The sequence below is a fragment of the Hermetia illucens genome, chromosome 5, assembly GCF_905115235.1.
Source record: "Hermetia illucens chromosome 5, iHerIll2.2.curated.20191125, whole genome shotgun sequence".
Taxonomy (NCBI): domain Eukaryota; kingdom Metazoa; phylum Arthropoda; class Insecta; order Diptera; family Stratiomyidae; genus Hermetia; species Hermetia illucens.
This window is the reverse complement of record NC_051853.1, coordinates 70813238-70840200: the sequence shown is the minus strand read 5'-3', so window position 1 is coordinate 70840200 and position 26963 is coordinate 70813238. Positions and strand designations below refer to the sequence as shown.

Below are 26963 nucleotides of genomic sequence, written 5' to 3'. Positions count from 1 at the left end.
GACCTTTGGCTGTCGAAAATGGACTATGATTGGTTTCTGGAATGTGCGCAAGGTCCTCGAAGTCGGTAGCGAGGGTCCTTACAATGTTCGCTTTGTCTAACTTGAGCGGGAATTCCAACGATATAAGCTGAATATTCTGGCCCTAAGCGAATTAGCAGGGGAGGCTTCCTAAAGATGACATTGTGATCGTGATGGGTGATCTGAATGCCAAGGGGAGATCTGACAACACCTTGCTCGGACATGTGATGGGGAAACGCGTCATTGATGGCACATTATTCGAGCACAGAGCCTGTCATAAGATCAGTTGGATTTCAACTGACCGACGAGCAATCACGTCGACCACTTCGCGATCAAAATTAGATTTAGAAGTTGTTTTCTGGATGTGCGCAATAAGAGATGCGCTGACATCGGCCTTGAAACGGATCACCGCTTACATTCGCCTTCGCTTTCCGTCCGCCGCTTTGGGGATTGAGGAGCTGCAACCCTTGAGTTCAATATCGACCGCTTGTATGACCCAGTTGTCGCTCGACAGTAGAAGCTGTCTTGTTGATCGAACGGCAGATATACTGAGTAACTCGCCTAAGCAATCGATGAGCATTGGGTCGCCATCAAAAACGCTCTTTTCTGGGGTGTAACTCGTATAAAGGTCGTCGGCCACGTCCTTAAGGGTCGTGCGATTAAACATGTTTATATTTGATTTCCCAAATACTGGTTTCCAGGCATTAACACACTATGCAGCATTAACATATTCAATATTTTTAACCTAATATTGATCATTTCACTTTTCTCATGCGCAAATATGTATATTTATATTATCAATATGCTGACATATTGACCTAGGTCAGTTATTTCTCGGCTTTCCTTTTTCTCCAATCTGCACAACCAGAACACATAATCTACAAATTCGCATTCATCTCGAAATCATTTTTTTCCTTTTTTGCCTCGATTCCCCACTCTCTCAAAGACATAAATCAACTCTTCCTCAGACACCAATCTTCTACCGTAAATCGAAAACATGATTCTGCCTCGATACAAACGAACTCATTTTCTATTTTCTTCCAGCTTTTCACGTCCACCACAATCATCTTCTTCCTTAACCGGATAAGAAGTCAATCCTCCAGTAAGCTCTTCCACACTCCATCCGTCCAGTAAATCAAAGTTCAACCTCGTCAGCTGGTCGGAATGCCGCTGATTCTTTTTTGTTGACGCCGACCTTGAACTTTAAATTCCAATTCGGCGTGACAAAAGTACATAAAATTTGTCCCTTTTATAAAATACAAACCAGACCCCACCCAGAAATGAACGGCAACCTCAATATTTATGCAACTTATGACGTCAACATTCTGCTTGATATATAAACTTTGATTGAATGGACCTGAGAAATCGAAACAAAAAGCCCCTTTTAGTTACAACAAATTTGCACCTCTTACTATTGGAATAATTGATTATTAATGAGATTCTAAGTCTGACCGGGCATTGAACATCTCCTATCTGCATTGATGGACAGAATATTGAGGGTGTTGATTATTTAGTAAATCAATTACCTGGGTATCATCATCAAACTGAGGCTTTTCCGCACCAATGTTCGCCCTCTGCTGCTAGACGAAAACAATATATACAGAGCGATTATTTCTGTTGCTCGGTTACTCTGTAATGGACCGGTGGGCACGTTGATTAGAAGACGAAAATGGGACGACTAGATATTTTTGAATCGAACATGATATTTGAAGGATTTTATTTATTTTTATATGCAGCGTACTGTTCCGAATTTAATTAATCAAAAGGGTCATTTTCGTATATTTCTAATAGTTTAATGGGATTCATGGATTATGTGAAGAGTTTAGCGAACGTCTTTTTCTTGGTTTCCATTAAATAGTAAAATAGTCACCAATTTCCGAACCCTTTCATTTTCTTCTCAGGAATAACAGCTAATAAACCTATGTTATGCTATGGAAGTGAAAGTTGGATCTTAATCGGACTTTGCCTGTAATGTCAGTATGAATTGGTAAACATAAAAAAACTACTTTTTAAAGATTACAGCAAACAAATTCGTTGTGCTTGTGTTTTTAAACAGGACTGGAAAACGATATTGCCACATCTAACTTTTCCTTACTAAACAGACAGTCAAAAGTTAAATCGGGAATTATTCAACTGTTCTTATTAAACCAATATGGACATATGGCTTCCAAGTATAGGAATATACTATCGAATTGAACTGCACAGAAGAGCAAAATTATACAAATTCAAATGAGAAATAAATAGGTAAAATGATTGCGGTACTCACATGATTTGCGCTTGTTCGTCTTATATCGTATCTTCCCCAAATAGGTATATTTGCAAAGTTTTTGTTTTCTAACCTTTATTCTTTAGGTACAAATTGATATTTCACGATCAATTTCATCCTATAAAAGAAGACTTGATTAATATGAATCTGAAATCAAAACACTTACCTGGTTTTTGTCTTCAACTTTGCGATTTCCACACTTTATTTCCACAGAATTTCATTATTTTATACTTGAGAGTTGAATAAAGGTTGCTTGCTAATATTTGAAAACTACTATTTGAGTTCCACGAGATTCGCGCAAAATTCAAATAAATTCTCCTAAACATAAATTTCATCTTGTAGTTGCAACAAGGCCGATTTCCACTTTTCTCATTATTCTAGCTAAACTACAATGCAAAAAGTCGATTAGGGTATCTGATAGTTGTTTTTTTTTTCAAATTTAATGGAAGTTAACTAGCTATTCCGAATATAATACACATAGCAGATGACAGATAAATTCGCATCAACGACTGAAATTTAACATCTATAAAAGAAATCTCAACCAATAAGCTGAAATCTCACTAATTTTTTCATTAAAATTTCCTCTTTTTCAGCTTCTAAAGTTATGATATTTTTACATATCGAAATACAGGCCCTTCAAGTAAAAGGCTTTAGCCTGTATTCATATGAAAACATCAGGAATCAGGAAGAGAAATACAATATTTAAAAATAAATAAACATTAGTAGATAGTTGTGTTCCAACAATGAGCCTTAATGACTTCACGACTAACTCTCTGTATTTTTAGACAGAGCGACCAGACCATAAAGCCATTAATGTTCTAAAATTAGCCATCATTATTAATAATTTTGTTTTTTGAGAAAATACATTAATTAGAACTAGCAACCTCCAATGCTTAAATTAGACTCAATTCTTATAAATTGCGAATACATTTCCTAGATTATTCATTGGCAATGGCAATGAATACCTCACAACGCTATTTCTAGCTGCGAATAACAATAGAAACTTATTATTTCACAACGTATTGATACTTAATACCTATGAAATGGTTTACTCATGAGCTTTTTACAATTCAATTCGGAATATATGTTTTGTTTTGCAGTAAAAGAATATATTTGCATTTAACTTGTCCTTTCTTCTTTACTGGATATCTTTGTAATATTTAAAACCTGTTACATGTGGAGATGTCTATCCGTTCTATTGTGTATGCACTATGAGAAATTACAGCTGTCACAAAATATACCTTTTATCTTTCAATCAAAATGCAGTTGTATAAAATTATAGTTTTTGGCAGTAGAATCTTTCTTATTGCTACTGTTCTATCTTTGCTTCCGTTCGTTATGATTTTCAAACTATTTTAGTTGAATTTATATACGCCCGTTTTACAAAATTGTGGTATCAATGTCGTGATCTTATTGTAACTCAAGTGAGGTAGCGCATTTTTTCTCCTTCTCTCAATAAGAGGAAGTCCTTATTTTTCAGTCTATATCAAACTAATTGTCCTTCGGCAACTATTTATTACCATATGATTTTTCTAGCCTTGATTTTGCTGTAGTGATTTCGAAGCGTATAGAACTTAGGTCGTAATTCCCACATTTTAAATAGAGAAAAATGTCTAGAGCTCTAGAGGAAAATTTTGGCTAATATCTCGGAACTAGCTTTTGATTTGATTATACCAATTTTATGAACACTCATGTAAACATTTCACGAATAAAATTGTCTCTTATTTCAATAAATGCGACTCAAAAGATTGAACTATATAATTATTTCCAATTATCAATAAATTTTATGGTAATTTGATTTGTATAGTTGAAATTGAATTGGTTGCGATTCTGGATAATATTTCAGTGCTTTTCAATTCACTCTTTAATTTCCTTCTACACACCATATAATAGAATGTTTGGGTATGTGCGCAAAAATTAATTTTAATATTAGCAATTCTAACTAAAAATCTACCTAGAATTTTGCTTTACTTAAGTTCCTAAACTCTTTAATTTTAAAAGGATATTTGCTAAATTTCGGATAATATGTTCCCTGTTTTCGTATATTTTCCATTTTTCTTTTTAATTGTTATTTAGAATCTACGAACAAAACACATTTCGCTCCTCTATTAAAATCTTTTCAATGACTGAGAAACTTCCGTTCAAACAGTTGGTGTTTATTCGCGAATATATGCGAAATCTTACATATTTCTATCCACGCGCTCGATTAAGTTTCTAGATTTTACCGTGAAGCTTCCTACGCTTGACTCTTTAAAATAAATATTCTATATTGTACATTTAGGACAACGATCATTTAATTCATACGAGTGTTTGTAATTTTCTACATTGTTTTATTATTCGGCAGTGATAAAAATATTATCTAAATATTCGTAGGCTCCGATCAAATTGCGAATGAAGCAATTGTCAGATGTTATCAACATACAAAAAGAAAACAGTAACAAGGAAAAATTGGAATGAATATGCAAAATAAACGGCCGTGTTTGAAGTGATAAAGAAAAATAATTTCGAAGTATAAATAAAAACGCTCAAGATCCTTTGAATTCATTCGCCAAAACTTCCTGTTTCAGTTGAAAGTAAATGTAAATTTAAAAAAAAACATCACTTAAAGAAAGTAACGAAATTGACTTATGAAATTCCTTCCCATTCAATCAAATACTGAATTTTACCGTTTGGTGTGTAACGTTTCGCTCGCACGGCAAAGTTTTCGCCGCTTGCGATCCGATTGACGGCGCCAAAATACATATTTACCGAACTTTTTAGGTCCGATAGAGATACATCTGTCGATTGGCTCCCACTCTTGGTGGGTGAACCCGGTATGCTCCTGTTATTTGCCATATTCGAATTTGGTGCGGTCAAACTAGTGTTGGAATTTCGCCGAGAAGACTCAGCATAGTTCTTTTCGCGACGCTGACGAAGCCGTCGACCATTGAATACGTTTGATATGGAACCGAGATTCGTAGGAGAAGTTGCATGAGGTGTTGTACTTGATGAAGATGACCCGTTCGCTGTTACGAGTGTAGATCTGATGGCGGCAACTGGCCATTCTTTGTTGTCGCTTCTTATTGGTAGGTAAGCTGCAGATTTGGGTAGTGTTTGTATGGTTGTAGTACTTATGACCTGCAATTTTAAGATAAAGCAAGGAATCAGGGAGTTACATTATCGATTCCATACGCTGTTTGGAAACTAAGAATTCATTCAAAGTAATCCTTCTAGTCGAGAAAAGAAAAATATAGAAATCCGCAATCTGCAATGTTATGATAATTATACTGGACTTATTTCCGCTCGAAAACCAAAACACATGGAGACGGAAGCGACAGGTTTTAACTCTCCAAGTGGTAAGGAGTTACATACTTCGAATCCATACCGCGACTTTGAGCAATCAATTCGTGACCGAGGTACACCAGATTCATGCTCCCCCGTGGAGAAATTCGTGGATGAAACCTTCTCCACTTCGATGGAAAGCATGCACTCAGTGTTTACGAGCAACCAGAAAGGAGAGTGCTTTACGAGCAACCGGAAAGGAGAGTGCAGTAACTCCCATAATTAGAAGAGCTAGAAAGCTATGGCCGGTCTGTCGGTGGTACTGTTGCCTAATTCTTCAAGGGGGTGGCAGGCTTGGCAGAAGGAAATTTCAGCGGCAAAGGACAGGAGACTACAGACTCAACATTACTTGTTGGAACTATCTCATCCGCTTCAACCAGGAAAAGCGTGAGAAAAGGAAGCTGGGCATGTGAATGCAATGCAATGTCTAATTCTAGTCGGAACCTGGCAAGCCTTTCAGCTGATAATCCCAACGAGACCCTCACTGGACATAGTATACTGTTCAGTTAGCAGCGGTTTTCACATTAGACTACGCTTATGTCTATAAACATAAAGGTTGATCAAATTAATCTGCAGCATGCTCTTCCTATCTACTGGCAACAAGGCAGGCAAAGTTGCAGGACTGCCCTTATATATTCCTGGTGCAAGAGCCATGGGTTTGAGTTAATGAAATTGGCGGTATTGGATCAGTAAAGGGGACCCGAGACCGAGAAGCTGTGCCTTATGTCAAATTTGCTAAAGGCAACCATTTTCAAAGGATCTGATAATGTATGCAGAATAAACTGATCTTAATAGGTTGTGATGCGAACGCTCAACATATTTGTTGCGACAGTAGCAAATGCAATCCTAGAGGAGAAAAGCTATTTGATTTTATTACTTCAGCTAGTTTGATGACCGCGAATTTAAGGTTCGTCCTTAAGTTTTTGGGGCCGAGAAGGATTCACTCATTGGCCTAACAATCTGCACTTCGAAGTTGTAAGAGTTGATTAGATATTGGTGGGTGCTAGACGAAGTCTCACTCTCAGATCACCGTTAGAGAATTTAAACCGGCTGTTGCAGGAGAACACACTTTAATACAAAAAGGGAATCCTAGGAGTTCAAAGTGGACGTCCCTACGCGACTAAGCACTCTTGGGCGATACAAGATCAATTGAAAACTGTGAATCGTATTTCCCGAGGCAAAATCGGCAAAATAGTCCCCTGGTAGAAGCAAGAACTGTAAAAACTCAGGCAATCAACCAGACGACTTCTGAATCGTGCTTGTAAAAACAATAAAAATGAAGAGTGGCTAAACTTCCGGATCTCATAACGTGAATATAAGAGGCTCGTAAAACTTTCGAGAGTGCGAGAATCATTTAAAGCATACTGTGAGAAACTGGAAAGCGAAAGAGAGACTTCCAGGCTGCGCCGGACAAATTAGACTCTCGTGTAAAGTCGGATGGGAACCTTCACCAATCCAAAATGGAAGTACATTATCCAGAAGAACAGAAGACGGAAATTATTGGGAGAGACTTGACGGTATCTGTAAAACTTTCAACATGAAGTTGTTGCAAAGGGGAATTGAATGAAATAGCGAGAGCTGTTACAATATCCTTTGAGCACTTCAAAACATCTAGCATAGATGGCATCTATCCAGCGATGCTAAGCTTCTAAGAAATATTTTTCGAGGCTGTCTCGCTCTGGGCTGCGCGTGTACTATTTAGCAGAAAATTAAGCAATCTTCATACCTAAGCCTGGGGTCAAGTTGAGCCTTACATTTGCAAAAAAGCGTTAACGTCACACCCATCAAAAGTGTGGAAAATCCTGTGCGGTTCTTCACTCTTTGGCTTCAAAGACAGAGGACGCAACTCTGAAAGGCGAGTACCCGATGTAGATGTTCGCATTCCCAAAAACGGCCACCAGAGAGCAGCGTGTCGATGAAACTAATTAAGTGGACCTATTCTATGCTAACGCAGAGATTTCTGCGTAATAAACATAAGAAATAAAAGGCTGTCCCCAAGAAGGTTTGCTATCGCCTCTTCTTTCAAATATGGTGATCGACTCACTACTATCTGAACTGCAAAATCTCCCAATACATGCCCAAGCTCATGAGGAAAACGTGGCTAGGCTAGCTATTTGGTCGGGATCTCGAAACGGTGCGTATACAATGCGCCGTTGATGTAATTACCAGTTGACAAAAAAAAAACGCAAAAGCATTATTTCTCTTCACTTTTTAGTGATAAGAAATACCTTTTCAACACTTCGAAGAAGTGAAATATTTGGGAGTTATTTGAGACAAGAAGCTTCTTTGGAACAAATATGTAGCGGTAAAGATGAAATGAGCTCTCATTGCCTATGGGCTGTGCACACAGGACTTTAATCGACATGGTAATGGCATACAGGATGGTACAGGTAGTAATTTAAATATACAATATGTTACTATCATTAGGTCATTTTCGCTATGCATTCGTATTGTGATGATTAAGGTGAAACGAAAGAAAGAGTTTTTACTATAAGTTGGCTTCACTGCAAAGAACTGTGTGTAGGTATTACCGATACCATGAGCATGACATCCGGCGCAGCTCTAAATGCATTATTCAATTGAATTCATTTATTCAGAGGATTGTAATGAGAGCAGATCATAGACTAATTCGATTAGATCTATGAGGGAGCAATGGAAGTGCGGTTCACAGAGCATTGGAAGAGTTATTAGGCAAACTGAAGCTAGTTTTCACAATGCTTTTTGATGCTTGAATTCCCAAACATCTGTTTGATAGTAGATATGAAATTATCCTTAAACCTAGAGAAAACTGAAATGAACCAAAAGAATACGTGGCGGGACATACTGAGATCTTTTGCATCGATGTCTCAAAAACAGAACATGGTTCTAAAGCAGGAGTCTAAATATCGGATAAAAACGAGAATTCATTCAAATTATTCCTTCTTGCCGTGAAAAGTACCAGAATTATAGCTATCTATATCCATTACTATCAAGAATTTCAGCAGCATCAATTGGACATTTTCATCCTCACTCCTGGTAGAGGCTACTCTCTGGACCTGAAAATCGGTTTCAATCAGGTTTGAGCGAAGAATTTCCAACCCAAGCAACGAACGCCACAATATATTATACTGTATACTAACGAAAGTACCCAATACAGAAAAAAAGAACTCCCGCATTGTGGCCATCACAATTACAATCATGTTTGATCTTCCACTTCGCCTGGTAATAGCCGAAAACTCTTGCTACAAAAAACTAAATTAAATATGGTACAAGATCTGAATGCCAATATACGTTAAGGCAACACTTTGGTCGAATTTGAATATGATCTTAAGAACAATAATACTATAAACCCCCCTGTGAGTTAGGGTTTTAGAATACTCTCAAACCATTCCCTGATTGACGTAAAAGCCCACTAAAAGGAGGTTACAATCTGGATATTTTGAAATTCCATTACTACCGAAATCTCAACAATGCGTCATGCCAACGTAAGGAGCATTACAATTGTGCAGAGTTACGCCGTAAAAGGTGTTGTCAGAAGGGGAAGGATGCTTTCTATGAGCAATTACATGCAGTTCAGAAGAGGCTTCCTAAAGGTGACATTGTGATCATACTCGGACTTGGTAACTTTAACAACATCGGCGAAAGGTTTGTTTCTGCAACTTTCACCCCAATCGCCACATTTGCGGCCGATTATTCGAACACAGGGCCTAACACGAGGTCAGTTGGGCTTCGATTGATTGACGAAGAGCATCGATTTAGATCGACCATATTGCGATCAATATTCAAATTCAATATTTTTGGCACAAACTCTAAAGAATCTAATGGAAAATATTGATAAGCACTGGATCATCAAGAATAATCTTGTCATAAGGATGAAGTTGTCCAGAAAGGACTGCCGAAACATGAATCGGCGAACGTAAGAGGCTAAGAGCGAAGATGGATGCGACGAGTTTCGTTACTGCCAAAAAGTGCAGCGTAGTGTGCGTTATGAGGGAAGCAGGAGCTGCCGAAAACACGGTTTCGCCACCGTATACCATAACACGAACGAAATCGTAGACCTTTCATTCCGTTCCGTTCAATGAGACGAAAAGAGTTGGATTGAAGATAAACGGATCACCGTATCATTGCAGCGTGTCCTATTTGCATCGAGGGCGTTTATAAATTAGCATATGTGTGAAGTGTTGATTCTGCCAAAGGTCGATTGACCCATTAACAGTGCGAAATTCGCCTTCGCTATTTTGTCCAAAATTTGGAAATGAAAATATCTCAACACTAATATCAAAGTATGGTCCAATATATAGTCTACTATATGGAAGTAGTACATGGAAAATGTTCACCATTTTTACTCAAAACCTCGAAGCCTTCATCAATTCATGTCATGACATTGTGGCTTGAGACAATAACCAATAGAGAACTTCGACGACGTACGGGTCAGATACTCGCGGACGCGAGCGCAAGCGGAAAATCATAAAGTCAATTGAAGCAAATTGCCCGAAACCGACAGCGATACTGCGTTAGTATGGTTGGTGGGCTATACTTCACACAGGGGTTTTCGGCAACCATAAAGACATCGTAAAATGTCAATATCACATTGAAATACTAAATACGAATATATTACGGCCTTCGTATAAATGAAACCGATGTGCACTGGAATATTTTTTATAAAAAATATACCGAACTTTCCATATCCATATGGCTAGCATACGATTAGGGTTAGACTAAACGAGCATTCTTAGGAATCCACAACGATGTCGTTTGACAACGTGCGTTCGTCGTCGAACAGTATTTCAAGAGAAGTAAAAGTGTAATTGCGATGCAGCGTGCTTTTAAAGGATCATTTAATTTAAAGCATCATGAGAATCCACCCGAACGGAAAACCATGTTGAATTAATTAGAAAAAATTCTTAAAGCAGATTGGGCATTGATTGATGTGATGGTACCAGAACCGAGAACGCTATCGAAAACGTGCACGTAGTATTGATACCAATCCCGCACAGATTAGGGCACCGACATTTTCTAGCTATGAAAATTACCCTCACCTCCATGCGATGAATTATTAAAGATCTGAACATGCAGCCGTATAAAATTCAATTGTTTATCCAACAACGTTGACATTTATTTAGCTACGCTACTATATAAACAAGTCGGAGAACCACAAGCTGATCACAACGTACAGCGTATATATGCTCGTCTCTAGAAACTGAGACTGATATACAAATTATTAAGGAAAATTAAAGGGTAGTTGTTGCCATACATATCTCAGGCACTTCGCTTTATTGTGGCATTGGTATTTGACGCTATACATATAGAACATATCCTATGAATGATGTCTTCCGAGTAGGTAATTTCAAATTGGAGACTTTGACCTGTTATAGCTTTGCTAGGAATTGTAATGTTTCTTCAAAACTTTTCATAATTATCCCCTGTATCATCCTTTACTCGTACTTCTTGAATGAATTTAAGGGGTCTTTTTGACAAATTTTCAAAATAAAGTAACATACCATTATTGACTTTATTTAAGCAGTTCAAGGAATGGGAAGTACGGTTATTTCTAAAAAGGTTTTAAGAACGAGACCTGTTACGTTTCATAGTACCTACATTTTGGGTCCTGGCTCGCTTATCTCTCATCTAATATGTAGATTTCGACTAGTTCTGAAAAGTTGAGCCCTTTCATATTGGCGCCATATGATCATATTGTAATAAAAAATACATCCCCCTTTCACATGTATGGGGAGCCTTCCTTTAAACTCACAGACTGCACGTTCAAACCAAATTTCGAGACAATAGGCTTAGCCGTTTCGGAGTAGGTTGGTTATAATGTTTTTCACTGTATTATTCCTATTTCATGAATTTAAAATCGCGGACTTCAAGGAAAGCAAGTTCATTAATAAAAATGTCTATAATTTGTAAGCCTTGTTACATTGTGAACATTTCCTATTAAGAAGAAAATAAACGTATAGACGACTTACCTCTACATTACCCGAACGTCGTCTCAGCCTTCGTCTCTTCACTTCCATATTCGGTCCTATCATTATGTCTTTGGCACTCAGTCTTCGTTTCACAGTCCGTACAATTCTGAATTGTCCAGCAACTTGATTTAAATCCACGTTGCCAAACAATTTTGAATTCAAAATTGGCTTTTTGCCCCCACTTGAATTATTATTATTATTGTTGCTACTAGCGCTGCTGCTGCTACTTCCACCCCCACTAGTTATAGTTTTATGAACTACCAGAGGACTGTTGGTGTGGCTGGTATTGTTTTCATTCTTTTTGGGGGTTAAACGAAACGGATTATTCCTTCCCTGGAAGTTTTTCGGTGGTGGAATAATAAGATCCAATGTGCCACGGCTTGATGTGTCATCAGATGAATCACAAATATCAATAACTTCAGCATGTTTTTTCGCTGCATTCTCGGCAGTGGTTGCTATTGAAGCTGCTTGCTGGAATGGAGATTTTCGCTTGCGATTACGTTTAGTCCTGGATAGTGTGCCATCAAGAGTTTCCTCATCTTTCATCTCGACATCTGCATCATCAGCAGCACAGTCGTTGCTTTTATCTGAAGAGTCTGTGATGGCTGATGTATGATCGTTCCCTAAGGAATCCTCTTCGGGAATAAGAATAGGAGAAGTTTCGCGGCACATTTGCTGCATTGGTTGTTCTTTTTGCAAAATTTCTCGTGTTGCAGCTGCTAATTGTTGCTGTTCACGTTGTTTCTCCCTCTCGATAGAAATTTTCAGAGGTAATTCATCATCCGAAGTAAACTTTGTATCACTAACTCCACCACTGGATTCATTATCAGAATTTTCACCCAAATATTCAATACCACTCATTTTGGTCTCAATATCCTTGGGAATTTCAATCGGCGACCTATGAACGAAAAAATAGGGAATTCGCATTTCAAATAAAAAAATCATGGTTGACTGGTGTTTACTCTATAGAAATGAAGTTCAATTTGGTTCGATGCCTGAGATAGTGTTCACTAATTTCGACATCAGCAGGAATAGAAACAGATGGTGCTATTGGTGGGATGCGATTTCTTAGACCCCATACTGATTGTCGTTTTTTTATTTCGCGACCGCATTTAAATCTTGGACTATTGGTTGATAATGTGCTAAGTATTTTGTCCTTTATCTCTTTTGCAGTCAAACTGCGCATCTGTAAAACCAATACACATTAAGGATATCATTGGAATTTACAAGTTATCGCCTTACACTAGGATCCAAATGCAGGAATGGCCAGTTATCAACAGCATAAGGAACAATAACTTTATTTGCATGATAGTATTTTTGCTGATTGTAGGTTGTAATATTGAATAGGAGTAAGTGAACCACATCGATCCATTTCATAACTAATCGACGTAAAAACTCCACTCCGTCATTACACATAGAACACACGAATACAAAAAATCTGAAAGGTACAAGTCAACTTGAATATTTGCGCTGCTATTTAGTTATGGATCTCACAAACCTATCACCACGATAAAGAGGATATTCTAAGCAGCGAACACATTTTTCATGAAACCATTGTTGACATTTACAACATTGCAACATTTTTTTATGCCACTCTCCATTCCCACCACAGTAGCAATATATTTGTTCCATATTAACACGGTGGTGGCTGTCCCAAGTTAACGAATCAATCTGGAAAAAAGGAAGATGCAAATTTTAAAAGATATCAATTTTTTTTAAAGATGAGGATTACAGTTGTATGTAGGACATGCTTTCAAAAAATTGAATAAGAAATAGTGATGAACTTACGTCATAAGGCAGCTGTGATTTGTCGGTTAGAATTTTGCTTAATGGTTCTATCCGTGGTGGTTGGAATTGCCTCACCTTAACACCGTTTCGCGCTGTACATCTTGAATAAAATAGTCGGTTTGAAAAGTTCAAATTCAAAAGGACTAGACTGTTACCTTCTGCAATACCAAACTCCATTCTTCTGAAATCTTTCTTCGGTACATTTCTGATGATACCCTCTGCCACATCGTTCGCATACTTCCACAATATCATTCTCATTTACCTTCTTGCATACAACACACATAGGATCATCGTTCGTATCGGTTGTGTCTATTTTCTTTATATATTCAGCTTCTGCCCAATACTCCGTACAGTCGTCCAATCGAACCAAACACTGACTTCGAGTGATTGCAATTATTGTCCCCAGATAAATTCGACCATCTTTGCGATGAACAAGAACATCCTCACCAGGCTTGTACTTAGATATGAATTCAGATGAATCTGACATCATTGATTCATTGTCATCGTCGTCGTCATCTAAGATATTGCTTGTGCTCGAGACAGGCTCATCTGTGGTTTCCTGTTTGATTTCTACTCGCTCATCTGGGAAGATGTTTTCTTTTTTGTTTTGTAAACCTGAAGTCGATGGAATTGCATTGGCAGATCTTGGATCGTTGAAGTGATTATTTATGCAAATATTTATTCTATCTAGGACTACAGTCGAACTACTCGCCGATGTTGGTATGTTGCTTGTCGAACGTTCGCCATCAGAATTATGTGTTACAATTGTGATGGACGAACTTTTCTGTATATTTTGATGACTCTTCAGCCCGCTCGGGTCATCTTGCGAATAATTATTTGTTATCAAAATGGTTTTTGGAGCCGAAGCATTGTAGAAACATGAATGATCCGTTTCTTTATGAAATGGACCGGGTTTGTCTGGAAGCCCGGTACATCTTTTCTCGTAATCACTTTTGTGTGTAGGCTCGTTTGATAATGATTCCTTCTTTACGAATTCTGCCATATAGTAGGTGGAGTTTTCCGACTTTAAATTAGACATTGTTTAAATTCTGTTGAAAGGAGAGAATGTTATTTTCGAATAAGTCATGTGAAATATTTTTTTTTGTATATTGCAAACAGCACATTATATATGTATGTATTTTATAATAAGGGCAACCCAAATGCCCTGGAAAAGGTGCATGAATAGTTCGCAATAGAATTCGGAAAGTATAAACCAATTTTTCGACTCAATTGTAGACGATATGCTTTTATATGTGGTGGAATCCCCACTTCAGCCTTTTACATTCCTCGTTAGAACGTGTCGTGAGCCCAAGTAAAAGGCGATTTAACCTACCTGGCAAGTATTAACTTTCTTGTAGGTCAAGCTTAAGGAGCAAACATTATCCGGCTTTAATTAAATGCTAGTCACTAAAGAGATCGTTACTCCGAATAAGTGAGCTTTAAATAAGCCTTAAACATTCATAATGGACAACTTGATTTAAAAATGGGCAAATGTTTTAGGTGTTTCATTTTGGAAATATCAATCGACATCGAATTATGGCATACTGCAATAGCTGGAGAAGCATTTGCGTCAACCTGAAACCACAGAATAAGTCAACAATATTAGCTGATAATCCAGAACTACCACCAAATTTCAAATTCAAGTCACTAGCTTAAGGCTGCGATACCAAATTTAAACAAGTCGGAAACTGGAATCTCGGCGCTTCAGGTATAAAAGGTTTTGTTGATTTTTTATGTAAAGGCCTTTGGGTACACGATGGTTCCACCTACAAATAGCTCATGGTGTATATACATTGAATATACTCGATATTCAATTCGATGTGGCACTGACATTTTATCCCTTAGGGTACTACTCCCCCATAAGGGACAACTTTGATAATAATAGTAGGATTTCTACCAAACTTTCCAGTATGGTGCTTCATATTAAAATCTATATTAGTGCAATTTTACGAATTTAGGCTGAACTTAATATACTACCATCGTAACAGAGAGTATTTCGAGGTCTAGATACCATGTGCATGGATCACCCCATTTTTTTCAGATTTTTCACATGGGTGGTTTCTGAGAAGTAATTGACTCCTTTTGGGCCTTTGCAACCAATGCCACAAGTAATACCTGCTTGTACTATTTTCTACTAATCGAGACCTTTCGTTTGATAACCCGAATGTAGCAATGTACATTCGGCGAAAAAATTTCGCACCTTTTTTTAAGTTATGGGGATCCCCTCTTCAGTTCAACGTGCAGGACTATGGGGGGTGTTGGGTTCACGGTTCCAATCTTTTTACCGAATGTCGTGCCAATCGGTGCAATCGTTTCTGAGAAAAGTGCTTATAGCAGACAGACAGTATACCGGTTTGTCTTCAACACGAACTTGAAAAGTGCCAACGCTTGGAGCAAATTGCAGTAAGAAGAGAGAAAATAGCATGTTCAAAATCACCCAATAAGGGCAAATGTTGTGGTAGAAATTATAATTATTCATTTCATTTGTTTAAGGCAGCTCTGACGTTTGAGTTATGTCGAAACAAATGTAACACGTTGACTACGGGTGATAAGCGTAACACTTCTTTGTGGTGATTTCTTTTTAAGTTGGTATGAATGTTTTTTCAAATATTTATTATTTTAATACGTTTTTTCTGTAATTTTGCAAGTCCCTCTAACGTGAGGATCGACATACAAATACCTTCTGTGGAGCAAGCGTTCAATATCTACAAAAAAGAGCGTAGGAGTGCGCTCTAGCATATACGGTGCTAGCGTCCTGTCCTGTGATGAATGAGACCACGGACATTCAACTACCTTAAGCTAGTTTTTATAATTATTGTAATTATGCAAATAAATTACGGCTCCCTTATCGCCTTCTCCAAATGCAGAGCCGTTTAGCAAATGTGCATGACTGAAATTGTTAAGATGTCATCAGCTTGATTGAAGCGTTTGAGCTTCCATGCCTTTCGGTTAATGCAAAATGAAGGGGGTCACGTATAACAAGAACAAATTACGGTGATAGAATGCAGATCTACAGACTATCAGTAACGTAAGTTTCGAACAGACCACCTGCTTAAGAAACAGCGGCTAATATTTTTGGAGTGAAAATTTGCATACGGTATTCATTTGTCATTGTAGTGTTACAATAAATAGTGAGCAATAGTGGAGACAATTAGTTTTAGTTTCTCTTGGAGCTATAATTTAAAAGCTGAAGAAAGAAAGAGGGAGGAGAAAAATGTAAGTTGAGGCATTGTGGCAACTTCATGCTGGGCCAATCGCTCCGTGAATTGTCGTTGTGTGATCACAGGTGTTCGAATTGTTTTCTGTGCATTCCCGGTTAGCCCAGAGATAAAAAAATTGAATGACACCGTTAGTCAAAAAGGATCAAATCATGATTTTCATCTTAGACTTGCTCAACCAAGGCTTTTTTTGGACGAGAAGAGTTGATTGTGCGCCCTTTTGAAGTTTGGCGTATCATTTGCGAGTCGATGGTGGAAACACCAAATTTCATCGCCGATAACCACGTTAGAAAGGCAATTTACATTTTCTCTTATGCATTTCAAAATGTTTGTTGAAATATGGATGCGACTGACATAAGGTGCTTGATAAAAACAAAAATATTTATTACTTTAATACGTTTTTTCAATGGAAAAATACTCACGGTAGTTGCTATGTTAATTTGCAAGTCCCTACTATGTTAGAGCACAAATACAAATGCCCCCTGTGAAGCACGCGTTCTATATCAACAAAAAAAGGAATGTGCCGTAGCATATACGCCGTCAGTATTTGAGAAGAGACTTTCAGCGCCCACAGACAATGTATTAACGCCTTAAGAGCTTTATTCACTGATGGCGATAAGAAAAGTGCGGCGACAAGTCAGAATGAGAACCTTGGCTTTGTTGTTGCTTTATCTTTAGTCTGACGTTCTTGACTCGATGAGAAAACAAGCAGGTGTCATTAGAATGTCGCCCCGGCGAGCTCCGCTTTATTTTTCAAATTCCTCTCAAATGGCAACTCAATGCAGCACTTGATATTTTGTGACATTGCTCCACAATGCCTCCTCTCCATAGAGTATGCACATGTTCTTATCAAATTTTGTAATAATCGATTCAGCCTTTTCGGAGTAAATCAGGTGTGACAGACAGGCAGACATTGAATCGACTTTAATGAGGTTTTGCTTCAGACAAAACCTTACAAATAGTGAAAATCAAAATTTTTTTTTTTTCACATCTGCAAAATTTTTGATTATTTTCACTGCACTGAGTTCCATATTGGAATATGAACAATACCATGTCCAAATTTGAATGAATTCCGAATAATTCTTCTTACAAAAAAAAAAATCTCAAAATAGTATGTGAAAAAAGGCCTTCTAATGTAGTTTCCCCCCTCAAAGAACGAATACATTTTTAATATTTATATTATATGTAGTATGCAGAGAGTAGCTATTAAGGAATGCAGCATCTCGCTATACAATTCCGTAACATGAACACAGTTGCAAGAAGGGAGGGTAGCGAACGTCCGAGAAAATCAACTGAGACTCAGGGCCGTCTATTTGTCCGTATTATGTGAAAAGTTGCATCAGATACAAAGAAATATTTTATGATGGACAACGAAATTTGCCTTTTTATGTCTTATGTATGCTACATTTTGTTGTAAGATATTTGCTCTTTTCAACAGAACAAATTCGACATGTTCGACTACTTTTGAAAAACGTTAGGACGCCAAATACCAAGAGCAACTAAATACTGTAATTTATTATCGGGATCTATCGTACCTCATACCTCGCCATAAATTGGACAATAATTCGATTTTTATACACCACAATAATTTGAAGCCAAATTCGCAACAGATTAGATTTTGTCTCTGCCCATCAGTTGCACTATTTTTTCATCGACTTCAAAGCCGCCTATGGCAACATAGGCAGGGTAAAACTGTACACGGCCATGAGAGAATTCGGTATCCCGACGAAATTGAGAAGATTGACTAGTCTGTCCCTGACCAATATGCAAGGCCAGATAAAAGCAGTAGGATCACTCTCGAGACCAATCAACATCAATAAAGGTCTAAGACAAGGGGATGTCTTATCATGCGTCCTCTTTAACCTGGCCCTGGGGAAACTGATTTGCGATGCATATGTGAATGCAAGAGGCACCATTCTCTTCAAGTCCACCCAAGTACTAGCCTAAACTGACAACTGACATGGGAAGAGCAACCCGAGATGTAAAGTCTACCTTCATCCACATCGAGCAGGCGGCGCCAGATCTTGGGCTGCACATTAATGAAGGCAAGACGAAGTACATGCTAGCAACGTCAGCGCCAAAAACCAAACAAGTCGAGAAACCGGAAGCTTGACGCTTCATATATAAATGGTTTTGTATTTCCCTATGTGAGGAGCATATCGCAGTTCTCCTGGGCAAGTTACTGCCATTGCCAGAAATGAGCGATTTAAATATCTCGAGGGGCAGGTTATATTCATTCCCAGAACTCAGCGATTTAAATATCTCTAGTCAATGCTATCATCCAATGGAGAACTGCGTAATGAAATTGCTTCACGCATTAAGGCAACCTGGATGAAGTGGCATTCCACAACTGGTGTTCTTTGTGATCGAAGTATTAACGAATGTTTCAAGTCTAAAATTTACCGCAATGTCGTCCGTCCTGACGCCCCCTATTGTTCTAAGTGTTAGTTGATTGTAAAAGACAATGAACGGCGTCTTGCGGTAATGGAGACGAAGATGTTGCATTGCACTGGTGGCGTGACACATTTTGATTACGTATGAAATGAGAATATCCGTGATCGATATGGGTTTGCACCGATCATGGAAAAACTACGAGTGAGGCGTTTTCGATTTTGTGGTCACGTAATTCACGCTAACAAGAATTCACTTACCAATATTGGTCTGAACATCGAAGTCAATGGTAAGCAACCAAAAAGCCGGCCGAAACGACGGTGGCTTGATACACTGGAAGGGGGTTTAAAAGTCTCGTGATTACATCCTGATCAGGCATTTGATAAAATCAAATGACGAAACCGATCACGATGGTCCAACCCCGCTTGTGAACGGGACAAAGGCTGAAGAAAAATTAAATGATGGGAGGAGCGGCGAGCGCACGACATCTCCGTGTCACATAGTTAAAAATTCCAGTGCCCTCTATTTTTTAGAGAGCGATTTAAATAAATCATTTGGTGGAAAGTCCCGTATTGACAATAGCCAACCACGCTTCACACTCTGAGTTTAATATTATTAGCAAATGCCAAGAATTTAACCTAGATCAAATTTAAACAAGTCGGGAAACCGGAAGCTTGACGCTTCAGGTATAAAAGGTTTTGTGTTTCCCTATGTGAGGAGCATAACGTAGATCTCCATTGGCTTATAGCATTGACCCGAGATATTGAAATCGTTCAGTTCTGGGCAGGTTACTGCCATTGCCAGAACTGAGCGATTTAAATATCTCGAAGGGCAGGTTGCCGACATTGCCAAAACTCAGCGATTTGAATATCTCGAGGGGCAGGTTACTGCCATTGCCAGAACTCAACGATTTAAATCTCTCGAGTCAATGCTATCTGCCAATGGAGAACTGCGTAATGAAATTATTTCACACATTAACGCAACCTGGATGAAGTGGCATTCCCCAACTGGTGTTCTTTGTGATCGACGTATCAGCGCACGTCCCAAATCTAAAATTTACTGCAATGTCGTCCGTCTGCCGCTCTCTATAGTTCTGAGTATTGGCCGACTATAAAGGTCAATGAACGGCGTCTTGCGGTAATGGGGACGAAGAAGTTGCATTGCACTGGTGGCGTGACACGTTTTGATTAGGTCTGAAATGAGAATATCCGCGATCGAACGGGTGTGCACCGATCGTGGAAAAACTGCAAGAGGGGCGTTTTCGATGGTGTGGTCACGTAATTCACACTAACGAGAATTCAACGACCAGTATTGGTCACAACATCAAAAACAATGGTAAGCAACCAAAAATCCGGCCAAAACAATGGTGGTTTAATATGCTGGATGGGGATTTAAAGGTCTCAAGATTACATCCTGATCAGGCATTTGATAAAATAAAATGACGAAACCGATCACCACAGGCCGACCCCGCCTGTGAACTGATGGCTGAACAAAAAGAAAAAGATGTGAGGAGCGACGAGTGCACGACAGCTCCGTGTAATGTAGCTAAAAATTCCATTGCCCTCTATTTTCTAGAAAGCGATTTAAATAAATCATTTGATGGAAAGCCCTGTGTTGATAATAGTCAACCTCATACGCCCCTGTTTATTATTATTATGAGTTTAATATTATTAGCAAATGCCAACAATTTAACCAACATCAAATATAAAAAAAGGGCTAGGCAGAACTAGATTCTTCTTGAAAGGAATTTTAATATTTCACTCGAATGTCAATTATTCACGTTAATTATGACGTCAGCATCTTATTTGTATGACTTAGAATGCTGTTAATTAGCACGAAATTTATAAGTTTGAACTGCTATAACTTTCCCATTAATAGTTGGATTTTCATGAAACTTGGCATGTGTATGCATGTGGCTGTCCTCTATGTCGGTACACTTAGGATGAACTTAAGGGGAGTTTTTTAGTCTATTTCTAAAAGTTGATAATATACTATTAGTAAATTTTTTGAGCAGATACCGGAATGGGACATCTCTCGAAGCTTAGATTTCACATAAGTGTTTTACACAAAACCTTAAAAACGGCTGCAGATAAATAGATTCTTCATAAATGTGACTTTAATATTCCACGCGAATGTCAATTATTCCGGGTAATTATGACGTCAGCATCCGATTTGCATGGCTTTGGAAGCAGTAAACTCGCGCGAAATTGCTAAGTTTGAACTGCCATAACTTTGGCGTTAATTGCCTGATTTCTATGAAATTTAGCGCATATACACGAAATATTGTCCCCTATGCTGGTACAGAATCCGGAAGTCCTAGGATGAATTTAAGGGGGGTTTTTCGGTAAATTTCTAAAAAGTAGTAATATACTGTTAGTAAGTTTATTTGAGCAGTTATCGGAATGGGACATATTTTGAGGCCTAGATTTCATCTAGGCGCACCACCCCGATTTTTTTCGGATTTTTGGGTTGGGTAGTTTCCGGAAATGAGTCCTGTCTCACTTCAAATGCGTACATTTTGACTCCTAACTCACGCACTTTGCAATTTATGCCAGAACAAATGTCAGTTTCGGAAAGTACAAATTGAGACCTTTCATTTGATATCCTACACACCTATATCCGGTGAAAAAAATTTTTGAATCCCCTCTTTGCATGTATGGAGAGCCCCCCTTTAAACTCCACCTAAATTTATGCCACTCGTTGTATGCGTGGGATTTCATAGTTCCCATCTGTCCACCAAATTTCGTTCGGATCGGTTCAGCCGTTTTGGAGTAAAATGCGTGTGACAGACAGACAGACAGACAGACAGACATTGAATCGATTTTAATAAGGTTTTGTTTTACACAAAACCTTAAAAAGAGCTGGGGAGAATTAGACTCTTCTTGATTGGAATTTTAATATTTCACTTGAATGTCAATTATTCTTGTTAATTATGACGTCAGCACCTTATTTGCATGGTTTTGGAAGCAGTTACTTCGCGCGAAATCGCTAAGTTTGAATTGCTAGATTTCCATGTAACTTAGCACATATATACGAAATATTGTCCTCTATGCTGGTACAAAATTAATTTAAGGGGGGTTTTCAGTAAATTTCTAAAAGTTGGTAATATACTATTAATAAGTTTATTTGAGCAGATATCGGAATGGTACATATTTTGAGGCCTAGATTTCATCTAAGCGCACCATTCTGATTTTTTTTCGGATTTTTAAGGTGGGGAGTTTCCGAAAATGAGTCCTGTCTCACTTTAAGCGTGTACATTTTGACTCCTCACTCGCGCACTTTGCAATTCACGACTAAACTAATATCAGTTGCGGAAAGTAATAGTCCTTTCATTTGATACCCTACAAGACTATATCCGGTGAAAAAATTGTTGAATCCCCCCTTTGCATGTAGGGGAGCCTAACTCCACTTAAATTTATGCCACTCGCTGTATGCGTGCGATTTCATAGTTCCCATCTGTCCACCAAATTTCGTTCGGATTGGTTTAATCGTTTTGGAGAAAAATACATGTGACAGACTGACAGACAGTGAATCGATTTTAATAAGGTTTTGTTTTACACAAAACCTTAAAAACGAACAACATTGAATCGTACTGGTCAAATGAAAATAAAGATAGGAGACCACAATTTTGAGACCGTTGAAAATTTCTCCTATCTAGGGTAGATGATGACCTTTGCAATTGAAAAAATATCCATTTCTAAGAAATTTTATGTAGTTTCTGAAAATGGTATTAAATGTGGGATTAAATGGTTGATGGCGTGGGAGATTGTATTTTTGGCAAGGTAAAGCTTTTTGACATTATTCACGAAAAACACTATAACTCTGTAACGGTTAAAGGAAGAATGTCCATTCACCAATTTTCCTCAAACAAGTGGTACTATCCACCCAAAAATGCCATCATAAACGGGACACCACGTATAGGTATAATCGAAAAAAATCTTTGATCACCGTAAATTAAAAATACGATTGGTTCGACCGCCCTTCAAATAAGAAAGTTTCGTCGGAGAAAAGCAGTGTAGCTGCCATTTTCTTTTAGATTACTTTGTCCGGCTAAAAAAGGGAATTCCAAAATATACTAATTTTTTTTCGAAGCTATAGCGGCCTAACTCCGTAAAGGGACTAGGAGTCTGATATTCAGTTAATAATCATCAAAAATAGAGAGAAAAATCAACAACTGGAACTTAAGTTGAAACTATGTTTGATTGCTGAACAAAAGGTCACCATTGTCTTGGAACTGTAAGTTACAGATCCTCAAATCGGTGTGCAAACATTCATGGACATATGGGATTCAATTATGGGGTCCTGCAAAAACATTTAGCATAAATCTGCAGCGGCAGTTTCAATCTACAATTTTGAGATGTACTGCAGCTGTCTTATTGGATACGATATTTGCAAACGAAGTGGAATAGCCGAAGAGGGGTTATATTGAACTTGTGGAACACTTGGAAACTTAACTAGAATAAGTTGATCCGCAAGCCTTAGGCAAGGAGTCTCCATTAAAAGTTAATTAGAGAAATTTGAATGATCCTTAGCCTTCACAAAAGATAAATTTAGTCACGATGCCTTGTGCAAAATTGGAAATTAGGAAACTCAAGACATTGCTTGTTCACTTGATTTCTTCTAACCTTTCGGGTTTGTACATCATCCATTAACATTTCTCCTGCTATGGAATATTCGTGCACATTTCCATTGGTATTTCTTCATATATGCTATGGCGAATTCCTCAATATTTTTTTTTTCACTAAGAGTGTACTATCAGCTGCCAAAACGACTAAAAATAATAGGGTGAAAAGTGCTTTGGAGGGTCGAAAATTGTATGAGGAGGCAAGGGTTATCCATCATTTGCTTCCGGCAGCAATTAGATGCATGTAAAGTTATGAGCTAAATTACAAAGCTCCAAAGGATTGGAATTGATTTTTATTATCTGAGAATGACAAGAATGATCCTCCGGATACTACGAAGATACTTTCACCCCCGCTAGTTTCTGATGGAACTAATGGTGGATTTCAGCATATAATTCAATTTAGTAAGCTAAATCTCCAAGACAATCTACAATCAAAGCTAATTCAACTCAAGAATAAATGGACGAAGTTGATTCAAGTAAACTTGAGAGAAAACTCAAATCAAGTTTGATCGGTTTACGGGAAGTTTACGGCAGAACCCCTGTATTAAGAAGGCTTCAACTGAAGCCCTCGAAAACAAGACAAATATTGGAGGTTGGGTCTATATAAAGAACTTATTTAGTTAATTAGGACCTGTTATGAGTGGGCTGGCTCTCAGCACCTTCCTACCCTCTTGTGATTCCTTTGTGAACTGTGAATTATAATGTTTGCGCGATTCCTAGTTTCGGACCACCCTGAAGAACAAAATAGTTCGGGTATTCTCAAAACTACGCCCGTATTCCAATGGATATTGAAACTGTTTCCATTTTCCCATTATTCCCAATCAAATCAACAATTTCTTCGTGGCAGAAACAAGTGAGATTAGTGTAAACAAAGAGAACGCCTCTGGCCCTAGCCAACTTTGAAATGGAAATTGCTTCCAATCAACGTCAAATTGGATCCTGGAGGTATCCTTATTCGATCACGGCAATTACATCGACATTAGTCAGGAAAAATGTTTAACAGTATTCGCGTATGCTCCGCGACAAAAGGACTCACGATCCGCACAGTATAATGGATGCCATGGGCGACATCAATACACGAATGTCCCATAAGTCACGTGTAAGGTGAATATTCGAAGATCTAGATATTTAGAGGAGTGCATGCAACGCTCGTAATTGATAACATTTTGTACACTATGCTGTGAGGTATGTGCGCGCAGAAATGGCAGCAATTCTGGGGAACGTGATAATGAGCAGCCGTCGCTTGGGTAGGCGAGCTCAGGAATCCTTTTTCCACCTGCCACACCAAACCTACTATAAAATCACCTACGGGATTTACAGCATTATGGTATCTAGACTTGGTTTTCAATTCATTTTAGTTGTTTTCACCGTGCACAATGGAAATTTTCATTGAAAATTTTACAAACGCCGACACGACACCACCATTACAAAATTGTGTCAGTAGTCGCTTGAATACGGCGAATTGGCATATTCTACGATTTTCTCGAGTTAACATAACAATTTCTTAATTCAAATAGAATTCATTTATAACCTTTTTAACGATTATATCCAACACAAACATGTACACTTTGAAATTTGACACAACAACCCTCAATTCGCGCGTATTTTCCACCATAGTTTTCGCTTACATCAAACTTATCCGAGTTCTTGTGGTTCAGTTTCCGTCTATTCCCCGTCAACTGGCGAAACTCGTCGAAAATAGAGTCTACGGAATGATGGGATTGGTCTAAAGTTTGTTTCTTTTCCAAACAGCTGAAAGAAGATGCGGTTGATGTTCTTGTTCTTATCGAATGGGAAAAGGTCGAACTCTATTGAGGTATGAACGGTTATTAACGGTCAATTTTCTATAATAGATATTAATAGTAACATCAAATATAACGGTATATTTTTCCGTTAAACAGTTCATGAATTTTCTATTTTCATTCAGTGCTTGATGGGTATGTGGAAAATCTGCATGGTGCAAAGTTGTTTGTCTTTTATCTTATTATTGAAGTGCTACAATATTCAAAATTCGAAGATAAATGGAAATCCTCCTCCCAGTTTTCTTATTTATTTATTTTTTACAATCTATGAAGTGCAAGGAATGTATATATGTTTTCCCTCCTCTGCTTAGAAGACACTAGTGAGGAAGTAGGTCTATTTCTGCTTAAACTATTCCGATCGCTCTTCTTCTTCTCTAGGCTTAGATCAGTAGCGCGGTCGACTCGTCGAAATGATTCTCTATGTTTCTCCATCATAGGCTTGGTCCGGGCGGGGCGTTTGGATCGTTTCACATCGACTTCAATGTTTAAACTTATCTTAGTTGACGAGTTCTCATTAACTGGGATTATATGACAATGACGTCGAAGACACTTTTCTCGTAATTTTTCCATGAAGAATGGAAACCCATATCGAAAGCGGATGTTTTCATTTCAAACATGATCATAACGTCTTATGTCATTGATTTAATGCAGCATTTTCAACTCCGTCACCGCGAAAGGGTGTTCATTATCTTTGGGGCCTGGCCCAAGTGGTGCGTGTAGTCTCCACCCTTAACAGTTACCAGCAGCCGAGGGACTGCCAAGAGGAGGGCCACGTCTGGCCATTCCGTTAGCTTGCTTATTGCCCTCTATGTTCTTATGACTGGGAACCCAGAGGACGGTGACCTTGATTGTTCAGCGCGGAAGAGGACGATGTCGTCACTGAGTACAAGGCGTTGATAGTGGCTTGGCTGGCGGTCAGAATGGTTACGTTGCGCTTGGGGCTCAGATCATCCCGCAATCATCGACAAGCGCCCAGTATCGCCAGTATTTCCGCTTACGATTGCAAGACGCCAAGACCCCACGTCAAAGTGCTCCGGCAGGAATGTTTCGTTCAGTCGACCAAGTTTCAGCAGCACCTGAGGACAACTTCACACCAACTGGCTTGATATGTCGTTGCCACTTAGTGTTGATAAGGCCACCCGACTATCGGAACAGATTCGAATGGTGCCACCCCTCCACTTTTGTCGCAGACAGTCTTCTGCTGCCAATGAAATGGCATATATCTCCGCCTGAAATACTTAGGCAACCAAGTCTCTGAATCTGGATGTATACATCCAGTATATTCGTTTTTGTGAAAGTCCTCAGCTCTTACCTATCGCATTCCTACAGCACCAGAGCAATCTGCAGGATTTCTGATATTGTTTCTGAATATGGTGCTTCCACGTTAACTTGGATTCGAAATGTAATCCTAAGTACTTGACTGTTTGTGCCAGCTAGATTTCCACCCCTCACGTTCCTAGTGAGCATAACTAGTCCAGTATTCCTTCCGTTCTCCCTGAGTTCATTGCGGAGGCACCAACTTTGGATTTCATGCAGAGTTGCATTCAAGCGGTCACACCGTGACAGCACTGCACACTACAGCGTAGT

At 38.5% G+C, this 26963-nt stretch overlaps 1 protein-coding gene across 1 annotated transcript; it reads right to left on the bottom strand.

Moving 5' to 3' along the window:
* Nucleotides 1-1279: 1279 nt before the first annotated feature.
* On the bottom strand, nucleotides 1280-25382 carry LOC119657931 (polycomb protein Pcl). The gene is made up of 8 exons (XM_038065119.1): nucleotides 25106-25382; nucleotides 13497-14390; nucleotides 13342-13441; nucleotides 13052-13224; nucleotides 12796-12991; nucleotides 12516-12739; nucleotides 11554-12451; nucleotides 1280-5401 (listed from the first exon to the last, which is right to left on the bottom strand). Exons 2-8 carry the CDS (start codon nucleotides 14378-14380, stop codon nucleotides 4910-4912), a joined length of 2967 nt encoding a protein of 988 aa, XP_037921047.1. The 5' UTR covers nucleotides 14381-14390; nucleotides 25106-25382; the 3' UTR covers nucleotides 1280-4909.
* Nucleotides 25383-26963: the final 1581 nt, after the last annotated feature.

What these genes read in the sequence shown, in the direction of transcription:
- LOC119657931 (XM_038065119.1), bottom strand. Translation starts at nt 14,380, where the DNA reads ATGTCTAATTTAAAGTCGGAAAACTCCACCTACTATATGGCAGAATTC. An exon ending in CCTCTTTATCGTGGTGATAG is followed by an intron (nt 12,992 to 13,051) that starts GTTTGTGAGATC and finishes TGTACCTTTCAG; the next exon opens with ATTTTTTGTATTCGTGTGTT. An exon ending in TTGAACTTCATTTCTATAGA is followed by an intron (nt 12,452 to 12,515) that starts GTAAACACCAGT and finishes TTTCGTTCATAG; the next exon opens with GTCGCCGATTGAAATTCCCA.